The 24,508-nt window shown below is 41.3% G+C and overlaps 1 protein-coding gene across 5 annotated transcripts in view; it reads left to right on the top strand.

Moving 5' to 3' along the window:
* CTNNA2 (catenin alpha 2) overlaps positions 1-24,508 on the top strand; it is a 781,915-nt gene that overhangs the window by 695,296 nt on the left and 62,111 nt on the right. For 4 of the 5 annotated variants that reach the window (XM_075930971.1, XM_075930970.1, XM_075930972.1 and 1 more), the window contains one exon: positions 3,203-3,403. In XM_075930971.1, the coding sequence (XP_075787086.1) occupies positions 3,203-3,403 (201 nt within the window). Of the gene's footprint in view, positions 1-3,202; positions 3,404-9,848; positions 11,696-24,508 lie in introns of those variants that run through there. The other variant, XM_075930973.1, reaches the window with a different exon arrangement.

The raw sequence follows: 24,508 nt of genomic DNA, 5'->3' as shown, positions 1-24,508 counted from the left end.
TTCTGAAAAAATAAAAATAAAAGAGGAGGCCCTGGTATCTTGAGCAATGCACATGAAAATTTTAGTCTATTCTTGTAACCCAGGAATGGCTAACAAAAAGCAGTTGGTTACATGATCAATTTATTGATCATGGCTTTTTACTGCAAGGTACATAATTTTATCTTCAACTCATTTGTGGCAGATAAGAAAGTCACATTTCAAGTTAGGTGCGTTTCTCAACCTGAGATTAGCCAAATATAAAATTCTTCTGTCACTTTTATTGTTGAAATGACTTTTTTTACAATGTGGACTAGAAGGAAAACGGCAGTGTTCAGTGCTACCGAAAATCGCCTTCAACACATTATAGTACTGTGTGACACGCACATTATCTACTACAGTGTATAAAGCCTTAGGGCCATATGCTCAGCTCGTGTAAATTGGTGTATCACCTTTAATTTCAATTGAGCTACAATCATACACAACAGCTGAGAATCTTGCCATGTGTCCATTAGTACAGTATCATAATCGTACGGGTACGTCTACATTGCATTGCTATTTTGGGATACTGGAGGTATCCCAAAATAGCTACGCCACATTTATACAAGCCACCATTTTTTCAAAATATTTTTCAAAATAATAGGTGTGCTATTTTGCCATCCCGATAAACCACATTGCACGAGGGATAAAGGAAGGCTCGAAAGGGGACTTTGATTTGGGGCAGGGGATTGGGGTACCTGATCTGGGAGGGGATATGGGTACAGGATGGGGGGTAGAATATTTGGGTATGAGGAGTAAGGGGCAGTATGAGGAGAAAGGGTTGGAAAATGGAGGGACTGGGGTGCCAGAGACAGATTCTAGCCAGGAGACTTACCAGCCAGCATTCCTTCCTGAATCATCCTCTCTGCCTGCCCCACCCCCGCATAGACTGCAGCCATGTGCTCTGGAGCTCCTTGTGTTTCATGGCTGCCTGTTATTGAAACATACAGCTTCCACTGGCCAGTTTTTGGCCAGAAACCAGCCAATGGGATTGTGCTGGAGGCTGGAGCAACTCCTAAAGCTTCCTCCTTCCCCTCTAGACTCAGTTTTTAAAGAAAAAACTGCCAGAAATTGCATTTCTGAATGGCGTGCCGGTGGGGCTCCCCATAGTGTCCATGGCCTGGATCCGGTGGCTTGGTGGTCCAGATCTGGCCCGCAGTCCATATTTTGCTCAGGCCTGGTTCCACATGTTGATCTCAGAAACAGACTAGGGAAATGTGTAGATTAAGTTATAATAAAGGGGAGGGGGCACAATTGGTTGAAAAACCTTATTGAAGAGTGGCTTTTAGTGGTTTACTACCAAACTTGGAAGACATATCTAGTGGGATCCCTCAGGAGCCTGGCCAAAGTCCACTGCTAGTCAACATTTTTATTAGTGGCTTGAAGAATGGAGTGGAGTGTATGCTTATAAAGTCCACAGATGACACCCAGGGCACATCTAGACTTGCTTTCACTTTCAAAAGGAGATATGCAAATTTGGTGCTAATTTGCATATCTTCTTCCAGTCGCTTTTTCGAAAGTGAAATCAGTTTAGACAGGGTTTTTTTGAAAGAGCCCCCCTTTTTCAAAAGAACCATTCTTCCTTAAAAAATGAAGTGTACAGGGTTCTTTTGAAAAAAGGGGGGGTTCTTTCAACCCCCCCATCTAAACTGCTTTCACTTTTGAAAATAAGCGCTTTTGAAAAAGCGATGCAAAGAAGATATGCAAATTTGGTGCTAATTTGCATATCTCCCTTCAAAAGTGAAAGCAAGTCTAGACATGCCCCAAGATTGGAGAGGTTGCAAGACCTTTGAAGGAGAAGATTAAAATTCAAAGTGATCTTGATGAATTGGAGAATTGGTCTGAAATCAACAAGATGAAATTCATTAATGATAAGCGCAAGTTACTATATTTCACAAGGAAAAACAAATGCACAACTATACAATGAGATATAACAACTGGCTACGAGGTAGTACTGCTGAAAAGGAAGAGTGATTATTGCGAATCACAAACTGAATATGAATTAACAATGTGATGTGGTTACAAAAAAGGCTCATTTTGTTCGGGGCTGTATTAATAGCAATGTTGTGAGTAAGACATAGGAAGTAATCTCCCTGCTGTACTAAGCTAAAAGGATTGTGTCAAGTTTGGGGCACAACACTTTAAGAAACGTGGGTAAATTGGAGAGAATTGAGAAGAGAGCAACAAAAAAGAAAAAAAGGATTAGGAATCCTGAACCATAAGGAAAGATTTATAAAAACAAAAAAACATACCTTGGTGTGTTTAATCTTGAGAAATGAGTGGAGACCTGATAACAGCCTCCAGCTGTGTTAAGGGTGTTATAAGGAGCAAGGTAATCCATTCTACTCCATGTCCACTGAAAGTAGAACCCATAGTAATCAGTTTAATCTGCAGGAGAGGAGATGTTGGTTAGAAATTCAGAAATAAAAATGTCTAGCTATCGAGATAATTAAGTTCTGGAATAGGCATTCCATGAGCACTGCAGAATTCCTATCACTAGGGCTACGTCTACACTGGCATGATTTTCCAGAAATGCTTAAAACGGAACAGTTTTCCGTTATAAGTATTTCCGGGAAAAGCGCGTCTACATTGGCAGGATGCTTTTCCGGAAAAGCACTTTTTCCAGAAAAGCGTCCGTGCCAATGTAGATGTGCTTTTCCGGAAAAAAGCCACGATCATCATTTTCACGATGGGGGCTTTTTGCGGAAAAGAAATCTGTGCTGTCTACACTGGCCCTTTTCTGGAACAGTTTTCCAGAAAAGGACTTTTGCCCGAACGGGAGCAGCATAGTTTTTCCGGAAAAGCACTGATGATTTTACAGTAGATCGTCAGTGCTTTTCCGGAAATTCAAGGGGCCAATGTAGACAGCTGGCAAGTTATTCCGGAAAAGCGACTGATTTTCCGGAATAAGTGACCAGTGTGGACACAGCCTAGGAGTTTTGAAGAACAGATTGGGCAAACATCTGCCAGAGATGGTCTAGGAGGTTTACTATGCCCTGCCTCAGCTCAACAAATTGGATTAGGTGACCTCTTGAGGTTCCTTCCAGCCTTACATTTCTGGGATTCCATGGCTTTTTACACTGGAGAAATACTCAGAACAATCAAATTATTCTTTATGGCTCAACAGCTGCAGTATAAACATATAAGACTAGCTATGAAATGAATTTTATGTGTGTTCTTTCTGCAGAAAACCATATTCTGGAGGATGTGAATAAATGTGTGATTGCCCTTCAAGAGGGGGATGTAGATACACTGGACAGAACTGCAGGTGCAATCCGTGGCCGTGCAGCCAGAGTCATTCACATAATCAATGCAGAGATGGAAAACTATGAAGCTGGAGTTTATACCGAGAAGGTATTGGAAGCTACAAAATTACTCTCAGAAACCGGTAAGCTTATTTCAACTAAGCTCTCCCACAATTTAAGTCTCTAAGCAGTTTAAATCTATATTTTCGAGTCCATCATTTAGAAGAGCATCTGTGCCCTCTCTGTGGGTGCATCTGCTTGTGAATGAATACATTTCATGTTTCAAAGCAAAACATTAAAAAAGACATGCTGACATGTTAAAAAGTACAGAAAAAATAAATCCAAATAATAAGGTTTATCTCAAAAACTCATGTCCTTTCCAAAGGCCTAAAAAACCCTCAGAATTAATAATGTTTCGGTGAAAGTACATTGGTATGACTGAGAATTCATTATATCATTTTAAAGGTAATAACATTTCATAGCTATTTCCATGTAGGGTATGTGCTGAATCCTAAACTTTTTGCACTTGTGTTTTCACTCATATACTTATTGACTGAAGTAGTTGATCTAGGCTTTGTAGTCACCAGGACATATCCAATTGTGAAAAATAACCAGTGAGCACATTCAAACCTATTTAGTAACAGAGAATATAAGTAACGAATATTGGAGTGAAGTAATCAGATTTGTTGCTGCGATATAGCGAATCCCTTATCACTGGTTGCATGTTTGTTAATTCTTGATATATAAATCAGTCCATAAAGCAAGCTAACAAAATACCATGATGTATGCATTATCATTTATTATTATTATGTTTCAATTGATCAGCATGGCTCCGTAAACAGGAAGGTAAAATGATAGTAGTTCTGCTTTCTATATCCCTTCACTGTGGTGGAGAGCTGTATCCCAGATTCTGACTGTACAGCGTTCAGTGTGTGTTCAAAACTAGAGTAGCTAGGAAGCAGCCTAGAACACCTCAGAAGGGTGGGGAGGGATAGGTTAGTAGTTTGAGCATTGGCCTGCTAAACCCAGGGTTGTAAATTCAATCCTTGAGGAGGCCATTTAGGGATCTGGGGCTTGGTCCTATTGTGAAGGCAGGGGACTAGACTTGATGACCTTTCAAGGTCTCTTCCAGCTCTAGGAGATAGGCATCTCCATTCATTTGAACTGGTTGCATTTGCCTTGCTTTGAGCTGTAGAGGGACATTTCAAAGGAGGATTTAGCATTTGGGAGAATTATCTGCACATAAGAGCATATACCCTTGCCACTCAGCCCACATCTGCCAAATAAACACCTCCCTTGCTTATGTTTGGATAAACCCAGAGAAAAGGGAACAAATGGGATTCGAGACCTTATTTTATGAGAGGAAACAAAAATAATTTAACTTGTTTAGCCTAGAAAAACGGAGGCTGAGAGGGAATTTGCTGCTTTCTGTCTATACATACATCAAAGGGGAAAAACAAGGGAATGAGAACAGTTACTGAAGTTTAAGGACAATGTTGGCTCAAGAGATGGGTATAAATTAGCCATGAGTAAATTTGTAATGGGTAAAGATAGCTTCCCCAATTATCCCCCCTAATATCATTATCTCATAGACACTAACTTCCCCCCTTCAACATCCCCTTCTAAAATCTAATTTGTCAATTTTATATGTGTTCACCATTTTTTGATTGTATCCCTTTGGTATATATGGTCATGCCAATTTTCTTCCACAATTTGATCTGAAGAAGAAATGGGTCTGGCCCACGAAAGCTCATCACCTAATAAACCATCTCGTTAGTCTTTAAAGTGCTGTGAAGTCCTGTCTTTTGTTTCAGCAAGACCAGACTAACATGGCTACATCTCTATTACTACTCTCACTGTAGTGTGAGTCCATAGAAAATCTTTGCATAGTTCTGAGTTAAGGAAATACAGTAGACTTCCGATAATCCGGAACCTATGGGATTTAGGTGGTGCCGGATTATCAGATATGCCGGACTATCAGGAGGTACTATTAGCTGGTTATATATATACTGTATACATTATATACTATATATAAAGTGTTCTTAACCCTTTTTATTGTACATACTGTATACAGTATACTGTAATGTTTTAGGTTTTTTAAGTCTTTTTTACCCTTTTTGCTCAGTTCAGCTGCTGCCACTGTTACCTTGTGACTCATTTTTTGCCAAAGCTCACTCACTATGCTCTTGCCATTTTGATGCCGGACTATCAGGAGTGCTGGACTATTGGATGCCGGACTATTGGAATTTTACTGTACAAGACAATCAGAAAGTAGTTATTTTAATTCAGTATGTTTTATTGACTAATTCCATAGTCAATGGAATTTGTTTTATTTTATTGACTAATTCCATAGTCAATAAAAGATCAAAGCTTTTTAACCATAGCTTTAGCTTCAAAGGGAATTTCATTAGCAAAATAATTTAAATTCTAGCAAGTGGAGTTACAGAAGGAAAATATGACCTGTCCAGTTTGATTGGGTTCTTGGATCAGCAGATATTTCACAAGCCAGCAAAATATACTGAAGTTTATGTCCATTGATACCTTCATTAGTAAACTGAGAGATTTCTGAACAATGTGAATTTTCTATTAGATTGAACAAAATTAATTTTTGTATTTATGCTAACATTTCTGGCCCAACTTTATGTACAATGTGTCCAAGCCATCTTTCATAGAATTAAATTACAATGTTAAAAACATAATAAAATGGATCTACAACCGAGACATTAAATATTTCCATTGCACCATTAACGTGTTCTTTAATAAAGCCTGAATTATAACAAAGTGCTAATAGTTGTATCTTTTCTGACACCATCTGTGAGGACTTGGAAAAATTGGACCAAGTTACTGTATTGTAGAGTACGTGGACTCCAAATTACAGATACTTTATTTTAAAGCCTCTATTTCAGTTCATTCTGCACTATCCTTCTCAGGTACTTATATGTCCCCTATAACTATAGTATTTTAGTAACACATCCTTAATATATTTATCCTCACTGTGGGAAGGGAGGGCATTGTAGAAATGTATTGAAATGTCCTTTTCACACATTTTATATCTTGAAGAATTACTAGGGGTCACCAAATGAAATGAATAGGTAGCAGGTTTAAAACAAACTAAAGTAAGTTTTTCTTCATGCAGCGCATAGTCATCCTGTGGAACTCCTTGCCAGTGGATGTTGTGAAGACCAGGAATTTAACAGGATTCCAAAAAGAACTAGGCAACTTCATGGAGGTTAGGTCCATCAATGGCTATTAGCCAGGATGTGTAGAAATGGTGTCCCTAGCTTCTGTTTGTTAGATACTAGAAATAGATGACAGGAGAAGGATCACATGTTGATTACCTGTTGTGTTTATTCCCTCTGTGACATCTGGAATTGGCCACTGTTGGAAGACAGGATACTGGGCTAGATGGACCTTTGGTCTGACCCAGTATGGCCCGTCTTATGAAGACAGCACAATTAGGGGAAACTAAAGCAATAATTGTGTTAATACCACTTTTGTCCGATCAAGTATTGAGTTATTTGTCAGTAGATTTAGAAGGCATTGTCACCTCCAGAATACATACTGTATAACGGAGGCCCAAAAGGTAATGGGATTTCACTTTAATCATAGTGTGAGTTAGCCCTAGAACTGAGGTGGTAACCCAGTTTCCTAATTGCAAGTTCGCTGCTCTGTCCTCACAGTCGAAGTCCCTGCTTGTCTTATTCTCATAAGATGAAAGTAAATCTGACTATGTATCCATACTTTCATAGACTTTCACACTGAAAAGGACCACCTATGGTCCTCTAGTATGATTTTCAGCACACTGTAGGCCACAGAACCTCACCCATCCAGTCCTGGAGAAGGCCCAATATCTCAGGGTGAATTATTGAACTCTTCAAGTCTTGATTTAATTTTTTCAAGTTACAGAGAATCCCTCATTTACTCTAGTTCTAACCAGCAAATGATGTGTGTCCCACATTGCAAAGAAAAGCAAAACGAATAAATAAAACCAAAAACCACTGTGGTCTCTACTGATTTGACCCAAGGGAGGCGAATTCCTTCCGAACACTAAATACAGTGATCAGTATGGGGAAGAACAGAACATGAGAATGACCATCTAGCCCAGTATCCTGTTTTCTGACAATGGCTGGCACCAGGTGCTTCAGAGGAATTTAACAGAATAGGGCAGTTATTGAATGCTCCATCTCCTCTCATCCAGCCCCAGTATCTCCCAGTCAGAAGTACAGAGACACCAAGACCATCAGCTTGTATCCCTGACCGACTTGGCTGATAGACATTGATGGACCTAGTTCCTCAGCTAATTCTTTTTTGAAACCTGTTGAACTTTTGACCTTCACAGCCTGCTTTGACAACAAGTTATACAGGTTGACTGTGCATTGTGTGAAGAAATATTTCCATTTGTTTTAAATCTGCTGCCTCACAATGTCATTGGGTGACCCCAGTACTTGTGGGGTAAGTAATATAGCTTTATTCACTTTATCCACACCATTCATGATTTTCACAATCTCTATCATATCCCCTCTTTGTCCTCTTTTCTAAGCTGTACAGTGCCGATCTTTTAAGGTTCTCTTCATAACTGTTCCCTAATAATTTTTCCTGCTTTTCTTTATACTTTTTTCTCCAATTCTAATAAAACATTTTTTGAGACGTGATGACCAGAACTGTGTGTAGTATTCAAGTTGTGGGTGTACCATGGATTTAAATAATGGCATTATGATATTTTCTGTCTTATTATCTATTCCTTTCCTGATAGTTCCTAACAATCTGTTAGCTTTTTTTCTTTTTTTTTTTACTGATGCTGAACATTGAACAGATGTTCTCAGAAAATTATCTACAATGTCTCTAAGATCATTTTAACAGCTATTTTAGACCCCACAGTTTTGTATGACTGGTTAGTATTATGTTTTCCAGTACATGTTACTTTGCATTCATCAACATTGACTTTCCTCTGCCATTTTGTTGCCCTGTTTCCTGGTTTTGTAAGATGTCTTTATACCTCTTCACAGTCAGCTTTGGACTTAACATCCTTAGTAATGTTATATCATCTGCCAACTTTGCCACTTCACTGTTTGCCCTTTCATCCTGATTGCTTATGAATATGTTGAACAGCACAAATCTCAATATAGATCCTTGGGATTCTCTTCTTTTTCCTTTCTTGATGGTGAAAACTTACCATTTATTTCTACTTTGTTTCCTATCTTTTAATCAGTTACTGATCCATGTGATGACTTTCCCTCTTTTTCCATGATTGTCTACCTTGCTTAAGTCTTTCATTGGAAGATCTTCTCAAAGGCTTCCTGAAAATCCAAGTACACTGTATCCACTAGATCACCTTAATCCACATATTTGTTGACCCTCTCAGAGAATTTTGATAGATTGGTGAGAGAGGATTTCCCGTTACATAGGCTTTGTTGATTCTGCCCCAATGTATCATTGTCAATTATATGTCTGATTATTTCTGTTTAATTAGTATCGTTTTAACCAATTTGCATGGTACCAACATTAATCTCCCGGACTGTAAATGTCAGGATTGTCTTTGGAGCCTTTTAAAAAATAGGTGTTGCAGGATGTATCCAGCATTCATCTGGTACAGAGGCTGATTTGAGCAATAGGTTACAAACCATAGTGAGTAGTTCTGCAATTTCATATTTGAGCTCCTTCACAACCCTTATGTGAATACTATCTGGGTTTGCTGACTTACTACCATTTAATGTACCTGTCTCTAAACCTCCTCTATTAGCATGTCAATCTAAGTTCATTAGAGGGTTCATTAGACTTGTCAGCTACATAAAATGGCTCAGGGGTGGGAATCTCTCTCACATCCTCTGCAGTGAAGATCAATGTGAAGAATTCATTTATCTTCTCTGCAACAATCTTGTCTTCATTGAGTGCTCTTTTAGTACCCTGAATATCCTGTGGTCCCAGTGATCGTTTGCAGGCTTTCTGCTTCTGCTCTTTCTGACTGCAATCTTCTTGTCTGTGTTCATACTTGCAATCTTCTACGAATTATCCTATATGTTCTGGGGGCTCCAGACTCTGGCTATCTCCACTGGCTATTCCTCCTTCTTGTCGGACTATTCACATTTTTTCTTCTTCCTTGCTCTCCCATCTTCTGCTACTGACTTCCTCCCAGCTTCATTTCCTGATTCAGCAAAATTATTCCTGAGATCTATTTCTCCTTCACTAGCCAGACACTTCCTCTGTGATGTTCTCGTCATCACACGCTTCCACTTGTCACTTTCCTCATCATCTGCTCAACTCTCTTTTGAAACTCACCCCTAGTTTCTAGTTGTGTCTCCTAACCTTAGATATTTCTCTTCCATAGGCTCTGTGAGGTGGCACTTCAGATATACAGGTGTGGCTACTGTGCTGCTGGCTGGCCAGTTGGCTGCAGGGAAGCCCTGGTTCCTATATCAAGGTCCAGCAGTAATCAAAGGTTCTGCACACCTTGCCCCCAACTGACTTTGCAAACCAAAAGCAAACCAGCAAGCAGATGGACTCTCAAGAAATCACTGCTACTAAGGAACAGGGTCTAGCTTGGCTCTGTTCTCCTCCAACAAATTTCCAATCAAACTCCTTTGCTTTCAGGTCTCTCTGCTGTCTCCTGTGCCATTGCTTAGAAAGCAACACCCTGAAGAATAGGAGCTGCATTCCCGTGGAAGTACACATGACTGTGAGCCAGAAGACAATAACACAGGCATAAATGCTAGCTGTGTGCAAGTCAGTGGAGCTACACTGATTTCCACCAGTGAGGATCTGGCTCATAGTATTTAGTGCTTAGTGTAGTGTTTTTGCATCTGTAGTTCTAAAAACACATTGCAAAGGTTTGATTAGTCCTGCTTTACTGATTATTATATGGAGAGCCAGAGGGGCAAAGTGGCTTACACAACTCACACTATATATCACGGAGAGGTCTCCTAACTCAATTTTGTGCCCAGTCCACAGACTCATATTCCCTCCAGAGTGGGGTCAACAACGTCACAACTTCCATAACTGTGAAGCCGTACACAAAATCCCTCAACGACTCTTTCCTTTGGTTTCCTCATCTGTAAACTGATGCTAGTAATATCTTGCCTTACAATGGAGGTTAATTTAGTAATGTCTGGTAAAGCTTGGAGAGCCTAAAATTCAATAGAAGGATATTATTATGTAGGGATAGATACAGCCCTTAGACATGCATGTGGGATGGTAGCGGATTTGATGGTTGTGAGGGTAAAACAGTATGGTAAATCCCTAATCTGTTTTGTTTATTGAACAGTTAGTCATTTTTAAAGGGAGAGCTTTTGTAGGCTCGGGGAAACTAATTTAAATGATAATAGTGAGAAAAAATAGCACTGAACACTTCCTTGATTATTATTATTTACTCTTTCAGCGCTCAGCTCAAGAAATGCATCTGGCTTTTGAGCTGTAAAAGCCCAAATTATGAACTATAGTTTTTTGGGGGGGATTCCAGAGCTTTGGGCATTTTTTGAATTAGCTGTTCAAATGGATACTGGGCCAGATCCTCAACTGGTCTAAATCAGTGTAGCACCACTGGACGTCAGTGGAATTACATTGATTTAGACCAGTTGAGCAGCCATATGCTGTGATTTTTGAAGACCATTTTTATATTGGATGTATAAACCTCTGCTGATTTTAGGGAAGTGGTACCTATTTACTGCACACGGTCTGAATTTGATACCTGATTTCTAGATTTCATCTAATGATCTTCTTTGAATAATTTATAATGCATAACACATACTTTCTTCATTTTACTTTTAATGGTGACTTTAAAAATAATTCTCCCGAAATATGTAAGATTTCGTTAGGTATTTTTTTTTCTTGTTAAATGTTTCATTTTTTTCATGGCTTTCCTGGCTGTGTTTAGTTGACTGGTGACCTTTATTCTTGTGCTTGTTAGAGCCTGTTCTGACCACATTTATCTCCCCAGTGTCTTTGATGCTAGCATTAATTAATGACATGCTTGTTAAATCCTCTTGTATAATGACACAGTTTCATTTCCCTTTTAAAACAAAGCAGATGCTTGACTCTCACTTCATGACAGTTGCAGATATCTAAGACAAAAACCATGAAACCATAAAGTCTAAATGACTTCTTAGAGATAAAACAGCAAAATTCATATGACTTTCAATGGGAGTTAATTGTAACCTGCCATGGGAAAATGAGGCCCAAGGGTTTAATTTTCTGTTTTGTCCTGTATCATATTATACAACAAATCATGGATTTTAGTTTTCTTTGTATTACAAGCTATTCCCTATATAGTTAGCTCAATGTTGTCTTTAGAAAAAATAGAACATAAAATGGTTATTAAGAATAACTTCAATAACTTAAAATGTGTCTCAGATGTATTTGTGAGCATCGTGTTAGTATTTTTTTTCATGTATATGCCACTAATTCCAATTTATAATAAGTGTAGCTATCAGTTGCCAGGTTGTTATTGTCTGTGGAATAAAACAAATACTTATTTTTTTCTTTTTATTTTGCAGAAATTTATTCATTTCTGTTTGCCATAGAGCAATATTATTATTTATCATTTCTATAGAGCCATCAATGTAAAAAGTAAGGTCAGGTGTTCACTAAGGTAAGCTGAAAGGTTGGCTTAAGGTTCACAATGCAGCTATGTGAAATCTGTAGCTGGAGTTGGCTTACTTTAAGCTTAACTTGGGGCCATCCTCACAACAGCAGGCCGATGGGAGAAAATGCTTCTATTGGATTCTCTTACTCATTGTAACTACGAGGTGTATAGGCGCCGGCCGGAGCTGCCCTCAGTGGTCAATTTATGGGTCTTAACTAGTTCCGCTAAATCGAATGACAGAAGGTTGACCTCCAACGCAGCGAGTGAAGACGTGCCCTTATAAAATAAACACCTGCAACCATGACCCAACTATAAAGAGATTTAAATTTAAAGATAGAGAGAGAACTCCAAATAGTTTACACAGGTAGAAGCAGATGGATTTCCATTTGGATGTTAGTCAAGCTTGGCCTTGTAAATCATGTGGCTCTCTAGGACTACATCTACACCTCACAGTTATTTCGGAATAAGCTATTCTGGAATTGTTATTCCAAAATAGCTTATTTCAAAATAGCACATCTACATGGCAGAGAAGCTTAAAAATTACAAGGCAGACTTCCCTATTGTAAATGTGCTATCTCGATTTAGAGCCCCAGGAAGAATAACTTAGAATGGTCCTGGTGAGGGACTATTTCGAAATAGTGGAAGTGGAGCATTTACACATGTCTTATTTTGAAATAGCTATTTCAGAATAGGCATTATTCTTCATAGAATGAGGTTTACAGAAGTCAGAATAAGCCATCTATTATTTCAAAATTATTTCAAAATAATGAAATTGCTGTGTAGATGCTCTCATAGCTATTTCGGAATAATGGCCGTTATTCCGAAATAACTTTGCTGTGTAGACACACCCTAGGAGTGGTTTAAAAGTGAGCAAAGGAGCCCAATCCAATGCTCATTGACATCAATTGAAAGAATCCCAGTGACTTCAATGAGCATTCAATAATGGCCTTCATGAATATTCACATGGAAACTGTGTAACCTCTAGGGATACAAAAGAGCAAAGAGACAGGAGCAGGCAAAAGGAGTTTAGAGAAAAGCTAAGCAGGTCACAGGGAATGGGGTCAGTTATAGTATGGAATGAGGTCAAAGCAGTAGAATTCTTTGAGTCAGAAGACTTGAATATGGATGATCCAGGGTCTTTGCAGATGCTAAAGAAAGAAGGAACATAATGGGGGAATAAAGGATAGAAACTGGATCTAAGATATATAGGTGTGAACAGGAACGCAAGTATAATTGAGGTTTACCAGGAAATGTGGGTAGAAAGGAAAAAGCACATTTTTCAGATGCACATCCTAAGAAAAACAACAACATGATTTCTGGGGGTCTTGCCATGCAGGGAGAAGCTAAGCAAAATTTCAAAGAAGTTTCATGGTGATTTCACAGGGGTAATAGTGAGTTTTGTAAGCAATGACGGAAAAGAGGGGGAGTGTTTGGGAGGAAAGAAGGTGAGCTCCATTTAAAATGAAGTGGTGAAAAAGATATCAAAAAGCAGAGTTATAATATTCCATGATGGCAGATATTTTCAAGTGATCCGTAGTAATTTCTTGTTTTGTTGTGCTTCAGTTGACTATATTTCTATTTGTGAGTTCCATCATTTCAGGACCAAGAGTTGTCTTCCAAGAATTCTTAAGAAAATCAAGGTACTGATTCAGTAATGCACTAAACCATGTTTTAAAACACTTTCATGAATCAGAGACAGAAGATCCAAGTAGCTCCACAACTAACAAACATATCTAATTTATCATTTCAAACAGCAGTTATACTAAAAGACTAGAGGATATCCTACGTTACACCCATATCTTAAAACAGTGTATGTAATAATCCTGAGAATTATAAACCAGAGAATTGTGCTTCCGTACTATGAGGAACAGAGTGGAAAACCAGTCAACACAGAGCTATAAAGTGAGTAAATAAGTAAAAGAGACTGATAAATCAACAGGGCTTCTGTAAGGTTAAATTATAGTGGCTTTATCTGTTATCATATAAAAATTTTAAGAATAAAGTTCAACACAAAAATAGACTCAATGGATAAAATTTAATTTATTTAGATTTTTTTAAAGATTTGACGGTCTTTCACAAGATGCTGTTTGGGAAGCTGATAAACAGGGGACGAAAGGGAAAGTCCTTTGGTGAATTGAGAACAGTTTAAGAGATAAGAAGCAAAGAATAAATGACCAGAAATCAGCATGGAAAAAGATTAATCCTGAGATGCCATGTTGTTAGCACCATGGACAATGTTGAATAATATATTAATTAACAGGTCAAGGAAGCAAAATTTGCCAGAAGGAATATACTGAGAGAGCTGTCATGACTAGGTAAGAAGGACCCCAAGGAAGGTAATTGTATTCAATTTCACAAAGTAGAGAAGTCATTTAAACTACTTGCATGCACACTGATGGGTTCTGAGTCAATGCAACCTCTCAGCAATATCTAGGCATTATTATGGACAGTTTGCTGTAGATCTCTATTCAGTGCACAGTAGCAATCAGCCAATGGATAAGATGTTAGGCTGTACATTAACTAGGATATTCATGAATACCCTGAGTACTGCTTTCAGTTTTGATCACCACAGCTCAAAGACCTAGAAGAAATAGAAAATGTCAAGCTTAGATCTTTGTGAATATCTGATTTTTCTGATTCACTGGCAGTTCCAAAAAAAGTTGTTTGGGGTCAAATGAAAACCATTTTTTTTAAACTTTGGAGAATCATTTGACTGGCAACTAAACATTTTGTTTCAGGCCCTTTTAACATTTTTTAACTAATACAAAGGAAATGAAGGGCTAGATTTATCAAATAGAGAAGAAGGTGATAGGTTTATAGCCATTAGCCTAAAAGTTAGTGCATTGACTCTGGATGTGGGAGACCCAGCTTTGAATTCCCAGTTTGAGCCAGAACTTGAACAGAATCCTTCCTCCCTCCCAGATGAGTTCCTCAGCCACTGGATTGTGGTGTATTCTGGAGTGAGTAAATCTGGGTATGTCTACACTGCATCCCTAGTTCGAACTAGGGATGCAAATGGAGACAATCGAAGTAGTTAATGAAGCGGGGATTTAAATATCCCGCTCTCCATTAACATGATCTCGCCGGCACGCTAGTTCGAATCACAGCTGATTCGAACCAGGAAGTGCGCGCCGGGACGCGTTAGTTCGGACTAAAGCCATTAGTCCGAACTAATGTTACTCCTCATTTTTTGAGGAGTAACATTAGTTCCGACTAAGGGCTTTAGTCCAAACTAACGCGTCCCGGCGCGCACTTCCTGGTTCGAATCAGCTGTGATTCGAACTAGCGCGCAGGCGAGATCATGTTAATGGAGCGCGGGATATTTAAATCCCCGCTTCATTAACTACTTCGATTGTCTCCATTTGCATCCCTAGTTCGAACTAGGGATGCAGTGTAGACGTACCCTCTGTCAGGGTATGTCTACACTACCACCCTAGTTCGAACTAGGGTGGTTAATGTAGTCATACGAACTTGCAAATGAAGCCCGGGATTTGAATTTCCCAGGCTTCATTTGCATGTTGCCGGGAGCCACCATTTTTAAATGTCCGCTAGTGCGGACTCCGTGCCCGCGGCTATACATGGAATGAGGCGTACAGATAGTTCGGAATAGGAAGCCTAGTTCGAACTATGTAGTTCGTGCCACGTGTAGCTGCGGTCACGGAGTCCGCACTAGCGGACATTTAAAAATAGCGACGCCCGGCAACATGCAAATGAAGCCCAGGAAATTCAAATCCCGGGCTTCATTTGCAAGTTCGTATGACTACATTAACCACCCAGTTCGAACTAGGGTGGTAGTGTAGACATACCCTCAGTCTCTCCCTATTGAAACTGTTCCACTCTGTATCTGAAATTAAATATTCACTGGAGCATAGACTGGAAACCAAATGTCCCACATCACAAGAGAGTGTCCTAGCCACTAGACTGTGGAGCCATTTTCCCTCTTTCTGACTATTCAAGAGATTTGGGCACCCAAAATTAGGACACTTGTTTCCTAATCACCATGTACCTCAGTTCTCCATCTGTAAAGTGGGGATTATAACATCATCTCCCCATATTGTGAAAATAACATTAATGAATGTCTGTGAAGGCTCTGATTACTATAAGGAAGAGTGCCATAAAAAGGCCCTTGAGGAAAATTGCAATTCTGTATTCAGAACAAGATGTGGTAGCTGTGCAATAAATAATACATGGAGTAATGCATAGCATGTTGTAGATAAAACAAAATAGAATTTTGAATAGGTATGCACTCTGTAGGCAGCATTCATGCTTTAGACCGAATGCAGCAGTGATCCAGTAGAAAAAGTAGTATATCACCAGGTACGTCATAAGGCCCAGATGTAAGGGGCACTAATTAAGGTTTCATGGACAGCATTAATACTGGCATTTCACAATTGATAGCTCTTGACTTTGCAATGGCAACATGTTTGTTTATTTATTTATTTTTACCATTTTTAATGTGTATGTGGGGGGGGAGAGACTGAGAGAGCGAGAGAGAGAGATGAAGATAGATATAGGGTGATTTTTTTCAAAACCACTTTGATACTTTGGAGTACCAATTTTTATTTATTTTTAATAGGAGTTGGGCAACCGTTGGGCACTTTGGAAAATCCCAAACATAATAAGCACATGTGTGTCTATTCAAGTATTGAAAGCACACTACAAAGACAATTTCTCTTATATTTCAACCAGCATATTTTTGACTGGACTCAAAGCCCTTTGAATCACAGTTATTTGTTTTGAAAAATGACAACGTAACATACTGCACTGTCGTACTCTGTTACAGTATTATGGTAAAAAGATTTTTTTTTAATTACCCACGTAAGGATCATGAGTAAAAATTTGGAAAATAACACTTTTACTACTCTTATATTGAATTAAGATGCAATATTGAAATGTAAATACTTATAATATGACAAAGAATGTACACTCCTTATAGAACCAAACTTTGACAAACATCTCAGGCTAAATAAGGTGTCATGTTCAATGCTATACTCATTGCTCAAGCCAAATCGGGAATCTATGCCGTCTTTTACAGAGAAGGCCTGATAAACAATTGGGAATACTTTTTTGAAATACTTGTTTGAAATAATTAGATTTCCCAATAGACTGTTCTTTCCTCAGGTAAGCAAATTAATAATTAGAATATACAGTTAGAGTAGGGGAAGTTGTATTCTGAATTAACTTTTTTTTGGCTATGCTTTGTGACATTATTACACTATATCCCCTTAAACCTGGATAATAATTTACTAGGCAGTGGATCATTCATGTAATTTTCCTTTATTAATCTCTTCCTCTTGGTTTTTGTTGATAATCCCATTGATCACCCTTAATAATTCTAGTCCATTCACATGATGTATGGTGCTATATGCACATGTAAACAAATATCCATCCCCTGGTAGCACAACCACACCATTTCTGCTGCATCCAGGCTCCAGCAGGATCTACCTTTCTTAAGTTATGGAACATTTAGCATTTTACATTGGTATGTCTACACGTAAAAGTATATGTTTGGGAATAAAAAAATGTAGGCCATACTGACAAGATAGGGGAACTCTATTCAAGTAAGAAGTGCTCCTGAGAAAGATCTTAGGGTTGCAGTGCATAATCATATAAACATGACCAACCTCTCCATGTTGGAGAGCTAATTTGATCCAATCTGAGTAGAGAGGATTTGGCACTGGCATGACCACTACTATTATTATCAATGATTTAGATCATGGCACAGAGAGTACACTTTTAATGTTTGCAGTTAAAACTAAACTGGGAGGGGTTGCAAGTGCTTTGGAGGACAGGATTAAAATTCAAATTGATCTGGACAAACTGGGGAGATGGTCCAAGGTTAATAGGATGAAATTCAATAAGGACAAATGCAAAGTACTCCCCTTAGAAAGGCAGAATCAATGGTAAACATACAAAATGGGAAATGACTGCCTAGGAAGGAGTACTGCAGAAAAGGATCTGGGGATCGTCACGGACCACAACCTAATTGTGAGTCAAAGGGGTAACTGTATTATAAAAAAGCGAACAATGTTCTGGGATGAATTAGCTGAAATGTTGTAAGAAAGACATAAGAAGTTACTCTCTCACTCTCCTAGGCCTCAGCTAAAGTATTGTGACTAGTTCTGGGCACCTAATTTCAGGAAAGATGTGGAGAAATTGGAAAAAGTCCAGAGAAGAGCAACAAGAATGATTAAAACTTTGGAAAACATGACTTCTGAGACAAGATTGAAAAAACCTGGGTTTTAGTCTGGAAGAGAAGACTGAGTGGGGACATTTTCAAGTACCTAAAAGGATGCTACAAGGAGGAGGGACATAAATTGTTCTCCTTAACCTATGAGGATAAGACAAGAAACAATGGTCTTAAATTGCAGCAAGAGGTGTAGTTTGAACATTAGGTAAAATGTCCTGTCAAGGTAGTTAAGCATTAGAATAAATTGCTTAAAGAAGTTGTGGAATCTTTGGGTATGTCTAGACTACATGCCTATGTCGCCAGAGGCATGTAGATTAGACATACCAACATAGTCAATGAAACAGGGATTTAAATATCCCCCACTTCATTAGAATAAAAATGGCCATGGTGTTGTGCCGGCTCAGCTGTTTGTCAGCATGAAGCAGCAGTCAAGACAGGGATCAGTCGGAAAGGAAAGCCTTTGCCGACTGATCCTGTAAACCTTGTTGCACGAGGTATAAGGGATCGGTCGGCAAAGGCTTTCCTTTCCGACCGATCTCCGTCTTGACTGCCGGTTCGTGCCGACAAGCAGCTGAGCCGGCACAAGGCGGTGGCCATTTTTATTCTAATTAAGCGGGGGATATTTAAATCTCCGTTTAATTGACTATGTCGGTATGTCTAATTTACATGCCTCTGGCAACAGAGGAATGTAGTCTAGACATACCCTCCATGACTGGAGATTTTAAAGGGTAGGTTAGACAAACATCTGTCAGGGATAGTGTAAGTAATATTTAGTCCTGCCATTGGTGCAGGACTAGATATCCTCTCTATGTTCCTTTCAGTCCTACAATTCTATGATTTTAAGGTTAGGAGTTGACTTAATTACAGTATATAAGTACCTGTGCTGGAAACAAATACTTCATAATGATGATCTCTTCAGTTTAGCAGAGAAGGTATAGCACTGTCCACTGGGTGGAAGTTGAAACTAGACTAAATCCATCTGAATATAATGTATAATTTGTTAACAGTGACAGTAATTAACCATTGGAACAACTTACCAAATGTGGTGAATTCTCCCTCACTAGCAATTTTTACATCAAGATTGGATTTTTTTTTCTGAAAACTCTGTTCTAGGCTTTATTTTGGGGAAGCTTTACACTCTGGCTGTGTCTACACTGGCACCCTTTTCCGTAAAAGGGATGCTAATGGGACACGTCGGAATTGCAAATTCCGCGGGGGATTTAAATATCCCCCGTGGCATTTGCATGAACATGGCTGCCGCTTTTTTCCGGCTCGGGGTTTTGCCAGAGAAAAGCGCCAGTCTAGACAGGATCTTGCGGAAAATAAGCCCTTTTCCAGAAGATCCCTTATTCCTACTTTTCCTCAAGATCCCGTCTAGACTGGCACTTTTCTCCGGCAAAACCCCGAGCCAGAAAAAAGCGGCAGCCATGTTCATGCAAATGCTGCGGGGGATATTTAAATCCCCCGCAGAATTTGCAATTCCGAAGTGTCTCATTAGCATCCCTTTTACGGAAAAGGGTGCCAGTGTAGAGACAGCCTCTGTGTTATGTGGAGGTCTGACTGGGTGATCTCAGTGGTCCCTTTTGGCCAAAGAATTGATGAATCATAGAGATGAATGGTGATTCAGTGGTTACAATGCTAGCCTGGGTCTTGGAAGCCCAGGATTCATTTCAACTCAGGATATAAAATCCCATGTATTTTGTTAACTGGTTAAACATGGGGTACGTCTAGACTACATGCCTCTGTCGCCAGAGGCATGTAGATTAGGCTACCAGACATGGGAAAATGAAGCGGCGATTTAAATAATCACCACTTCATTTAAATTTACATGGCTGCTGGCTGAGCCGACAAACAGCTGATCAGCTGTTTGTCGGCTCAGCGCAATAGTCTGGACGCGCGGGTGTCGACATCAAAGGTATTTGTCGACCACCCAGGTATGCCTCCTGGGATGAGGCATAATGTATTATGATATAAAAGGCCAGGTATGTTCTGTTTCACCCTGTAAACGGAAGTTCTTCTAATGGTAACAATGATAGGTTCTCAATCACAGCTCATGTGTCTGCTCCAGAGTAGTAACGCACTATGTCCTTGTCTACACTAGGGAGTTATTTCAAAATAACCCCCCTTATTTTTAAATAATAAGCGGAGCGTCCATACTACCAAGGCCGTTACTTCGAAATAACAGGCTGATTATTTCGAAATCTGTACTCCTGCTTTCCATGAGGAATAAGCTTATTTTGGAATAGTAATTTTTGGAGTTATTATTTTGAGTGTGGTTATTTTGAAGTAATTTCCTAGTGTAGACATGCCCTAGGTCTGTGGTTCCCAACCTTTTATATCACGGACTGGCAAACCCAATCACAAACTTCTGGCGGAGCAGTAACACTTTATTTGCATATGCAAATAATAAAATTTGCAAATAAAATGTTACTGGTCCACCAAAAATCCCAGCCCCCAGAGCTGCCACGAACAAGCAGCTTCAGCTGCTTCAGTCACTATGTGGCGGGTAGCTGCTGCAGCTGAAGCTGACTGTTTGTGGCGGCTTTGGGGGCCAGGGCTGGGGTACACCCCAACCCCCTAACCCTTCCAGTGCCATCACTAACTCCTAGAGCCCCTCTCACCTCCACTACCCCCCCAGCGCCAACCATTGACCACAAATCCCTTGCACCCAACCCTCCCAGTGCCAGCCTTCCACCCACAGAGCCCCCCAAAGCCAGACCCCTGCTGCTTAGAGCCCCTCCCCACCAGATGCCCCCAGTGCCAGCATCCTGTTTCCAGAGCCCCACTGCACCCAACGCACACAGAGCTGCCCCCAGTGCCAGCCCTGAATCCCCAATATCAGCCCCATCCCCAGAGCCTCCCCAGTGCCAGCCCTGTCCCCATAACTCCCCCACTACTAGACCCATCCCCAAAGCCCCCCAGTGCCAGCTCCACACCCTGAATGCCCCAGTGTCCCCCAGTTTCAGTCCCCTACCTCTTAGAGTCTCCCACCTTTTAGAGCTCCCCAGTACTCGTCCTGACCCCAGAGGCCTCCAGTATTAGCTCCGCCCCCCCCCCCCAGTTACAGCCTCCTGCCTTTTAGAGCCCCTCACCCGCAGAGCCCTCCAACACTAGCCCCACCCCTGGTCCCCAGTGCCTGCCCAGCCCCCCTCACTTAGCCCTGAGCTGCTGCCTAGCTGCCAGCTGAGCACTGCTGCCCGGGTCGTGGCTGCTCTAAGGCTGCCATGACAGGTTCCACTTGGCCCTCCCGCGGCACAGCGAACTGCTCTTCCACATCCAAGAAGAGACCTCGCCCCTGCCCAGCACTGGCTGGCTGCGGGGCAGGGCACTCCTCTCCCAACAGCCGTGGCAAGAGCGGAGGTGGTGGGTGGTTTTCTCCAGTCCCCAGAGTCGCCACAGCCCAGCAACCAGTGGTTCGCAGCCTGGCACTTGGCCGCAAAGACCGGCAGTTAGAAACCACTGCCCTATGTGACATGTCCTTTCTGAGCCTGTTTCTAGAAATGTGTAAAATTGCTTACTGAGAAAGAGAATTGGATTAGCGCCCAGTTTATTAGGAACTACAGCTTTAATATAAGGACAATATTATGTTCAAACAAATAGTCCCTCTCCCCTCCCCCACAAAAAAAAGTTCCATAGTTTAAAGAGTTTGTTAAAGTGTCAGGAAATACAAATATTAAAGTTCTTATGACAAAATTCTTTCAGATATGTTGCATGTCTTGTGTATTGGATGATACACATGGGCTACGTCCTTCTCCGGAAGAGGCATGTTAATTTCCAACTTCAGAATAGGGAGTAGGAATAAGAGATCCTCCAGGCTTTATTCCGGAGGATCGCGCCAGTCTAGACGCTTTTTTCCGGCTTTTCCCCAAGCTGGAAAAAAAGCGGCGGCCATGTTTATTTAAATCCCCCGCGGATTTCCCTATTCTGAAGTTGGAAATTAACATGCCTCTTCCGGAGAAGGGGCCAATGTAGACATAGCCATGCAGTAAACTAAACAGAAGTTTTATAATCTGCATGTGAAACAGAAAGATGGAATGGAATCTACACAGAGGTAGTACAACTTGATATCATACACACTGAGGGTATGTCTACACTACAGAGTCAGTTCGAACTAATGGACGTTAGTTCGAACTAACTTTCATAGGCGCTACACTAGCGCTCCGCTAGTTCGAACTTAATTCGAACTAGCGGAGCGCTTAGTTCGAACTAGGAAAACCTCATTTTACGAGGATTAAGCCTAGTTCGAACTAGCTAGCTCGAATTAAGGGGTATGTAGCCCCTTAATTCAAACTAGTGGGAGGTTAGCCCTCCCCAGGTTTCCCTGGTGGCCACTCTGGCCAACACCAGGGAAACTCTATTGCCCCCCTCCTGGCCCCGGATCCCTTAAAGGGGCACGGGCTGGCTATGGTGCCCATGCCAGGTGCAAGCCTGCCAGCACCCAGCCAGCAGACCCTGCACCTGGCACGGCTCGAGCCAGCCACCCGATGCCCCCCAGCCCTCCCCCTCTTCCCGGGACCAGGCTGGCGGCTCCCAGGAGCTTGCCCGGGACCGCAAGAGGCGGGCACCCGCCTGGGCTAGTGCGGACATCGTGGACTTTGTCCACGATCTCCACACTAGGCACAGTAAAGTGGCCGTCTAGGGCAGGAGAGCTGCCAGCCTGGCCACCCAGGAGCAGGTGTGCATGAAAATCAAGGGGGTCCACTGAGACCCCCGACCCTGAGCCCTGAGCTTACAATGGCCGTCCTGGGTCAGACCAAAGGTCCATCTAGCTCAGTAGCCTGTCTGCCAACAGCGGCCAACCCTAGGGACCTTAGAGGGGATGGACCAAAGACAGTGACCAAGCCATTTGTCTCGTGCCATCCCTCTCCAGCCTTCCACAAACCTTGGGCAGGGACACCACTCCTACCCCCTGGCTAATAGCACTCCATGGACCCAACCTCCAAGACTTGATCTCACGTCCCTTTAAACTCTGTTCCAGTTCTAGCCTTCACAGCCTCCTGCAGCAAGGAGTTCCACAGGTTGACTCTTTGCTTTGTGAAGAAGAACTTTCTGTTACAAGTTTGAAGCCTGCTACCCATTCCTTTCCTTTGGTGTCCACTAGTCCTTCTTTATGGGAACTACTGAAGAACTTTTCTGTATGCACCCTCTCCACCCAACTCCTGCTTTTAGAGACCTCTATCCTGTCCCCCCTCCGTCTCCTCTTTTCTAAGCTGAAAAGTCCCAGTCTCTTTAGCCTCTCTTCATATGGGACCTGTTCCCAACCCCTGATCATTGTAGTTGCCCTCCCCTCTCCCACCCTCTCTCTTCCCCTCTCCCACCTCCTTTTCCCAGTCTCCCCCAGTTTTGTTCAATAAAGACAGATTCCATTTTTGAACACAATTGTCCTTTATTTTGTACATCAAGAAAAGGGGTTAGGGAAGGGTAAGTGGAAGGAGGTGAGGGAGGAATGGGGTACAAGCCCCCGATGGGGAGGACTGGGCTGGCTCTGCGGGCCTCTGGGGGTGGAAGCTCTCCTGCAGCCCCCCAATTGCCCCCTCTCCCCAGATGGCAGCCTGCGGCAAGTGCAGCCGGGCTGATGGCCGAGTGCTGTGATGTGCCCAGTGTGGGCACTCCGGGCACTCCAAGCCAGGACTGCTTTGCAAGCAGGGCACCCGAGAACTGTCTGTCCGGGGTGGGGGGCGGGTCCCTTTAAGCGCAGCCCTCGGCTAGCCTGGGACAGCATCTCCACGCTCTAAGTCCTCCTCTGATGCCCTGCCGGCACTGCTTCCGGCCATCCTTAAGCCCGGTTCAGGGTCCACTTAATGTGGACATGCTAGTTCGAATTAGCAAAACGCTAATTCGAACTAGTTTTTAGTTCTAGATGCGTTAGTTCGAATTAGCTTAGTTCGAATTAACTAATTCGAACTAAGTTAGTTCGAATTAGCGCTGTAGTGTAGACATACCCTGATGGGGGGGACATTAACTCTGGCCTTTCTTGAATTTTTTTAATTAACTGTGCTCCTACAGCGTTAGAAGGTTTCTGTATTTATTGTAAAAGGTTTTACTTGGAATGCTATAGAAACTGCCATCCTAGAAAAGCTTCTACACGCTTATCCACTGGATCAACTAACTGTCAGTGTTCTTGCTAACATTCCTCAGACCTGAGAACATTTACAAATATGCTTAAATGCATGCATGAGATTTATGCCTTTTGATATGAGTTGGGATTACTCACGTATTTAAAGTTAAGAACGCTTGTATTTGCAGGATCACAGCCTGAACTAAACATATGATCTCCCTTGAGCTTTTGTGAAAATTCAGATTGGTGTCTGAATTCAAAATCATTGGCTTTCCTCTTCTCTATACTAAATAAACTGCAGCAATCCCTTCTATCACTCACCCATGAACTTCAAAACCAGATCCAAACTGATCTAGCTGAATTTTAATTTTGGCTTTTGCTGTTTGCATAGGAAAATCCCAATCTCTTCAGTTATGAAACTGAAA

The sequence above is a fragment of the Pelodiscus sinensis genome, chromosome 5 (genome assembly GCF_049634645.1).
Source record: "Pelodiscus sinensis isolate JC-2024 chromosome 5, ASM4963464v1, whole genome shotgun sequence".
Lineage (NCBI taxonomy): Eukaryota > Metazoa > Chordata > Testudines > Trionychidae > Pelodiscus > Pelodiscus sinensis.
The sequence above is the reverse complement of the archived record's forward strand: the minus strand, read 5'-3'. Positions and strand labels throughout refer to the sequence as shown.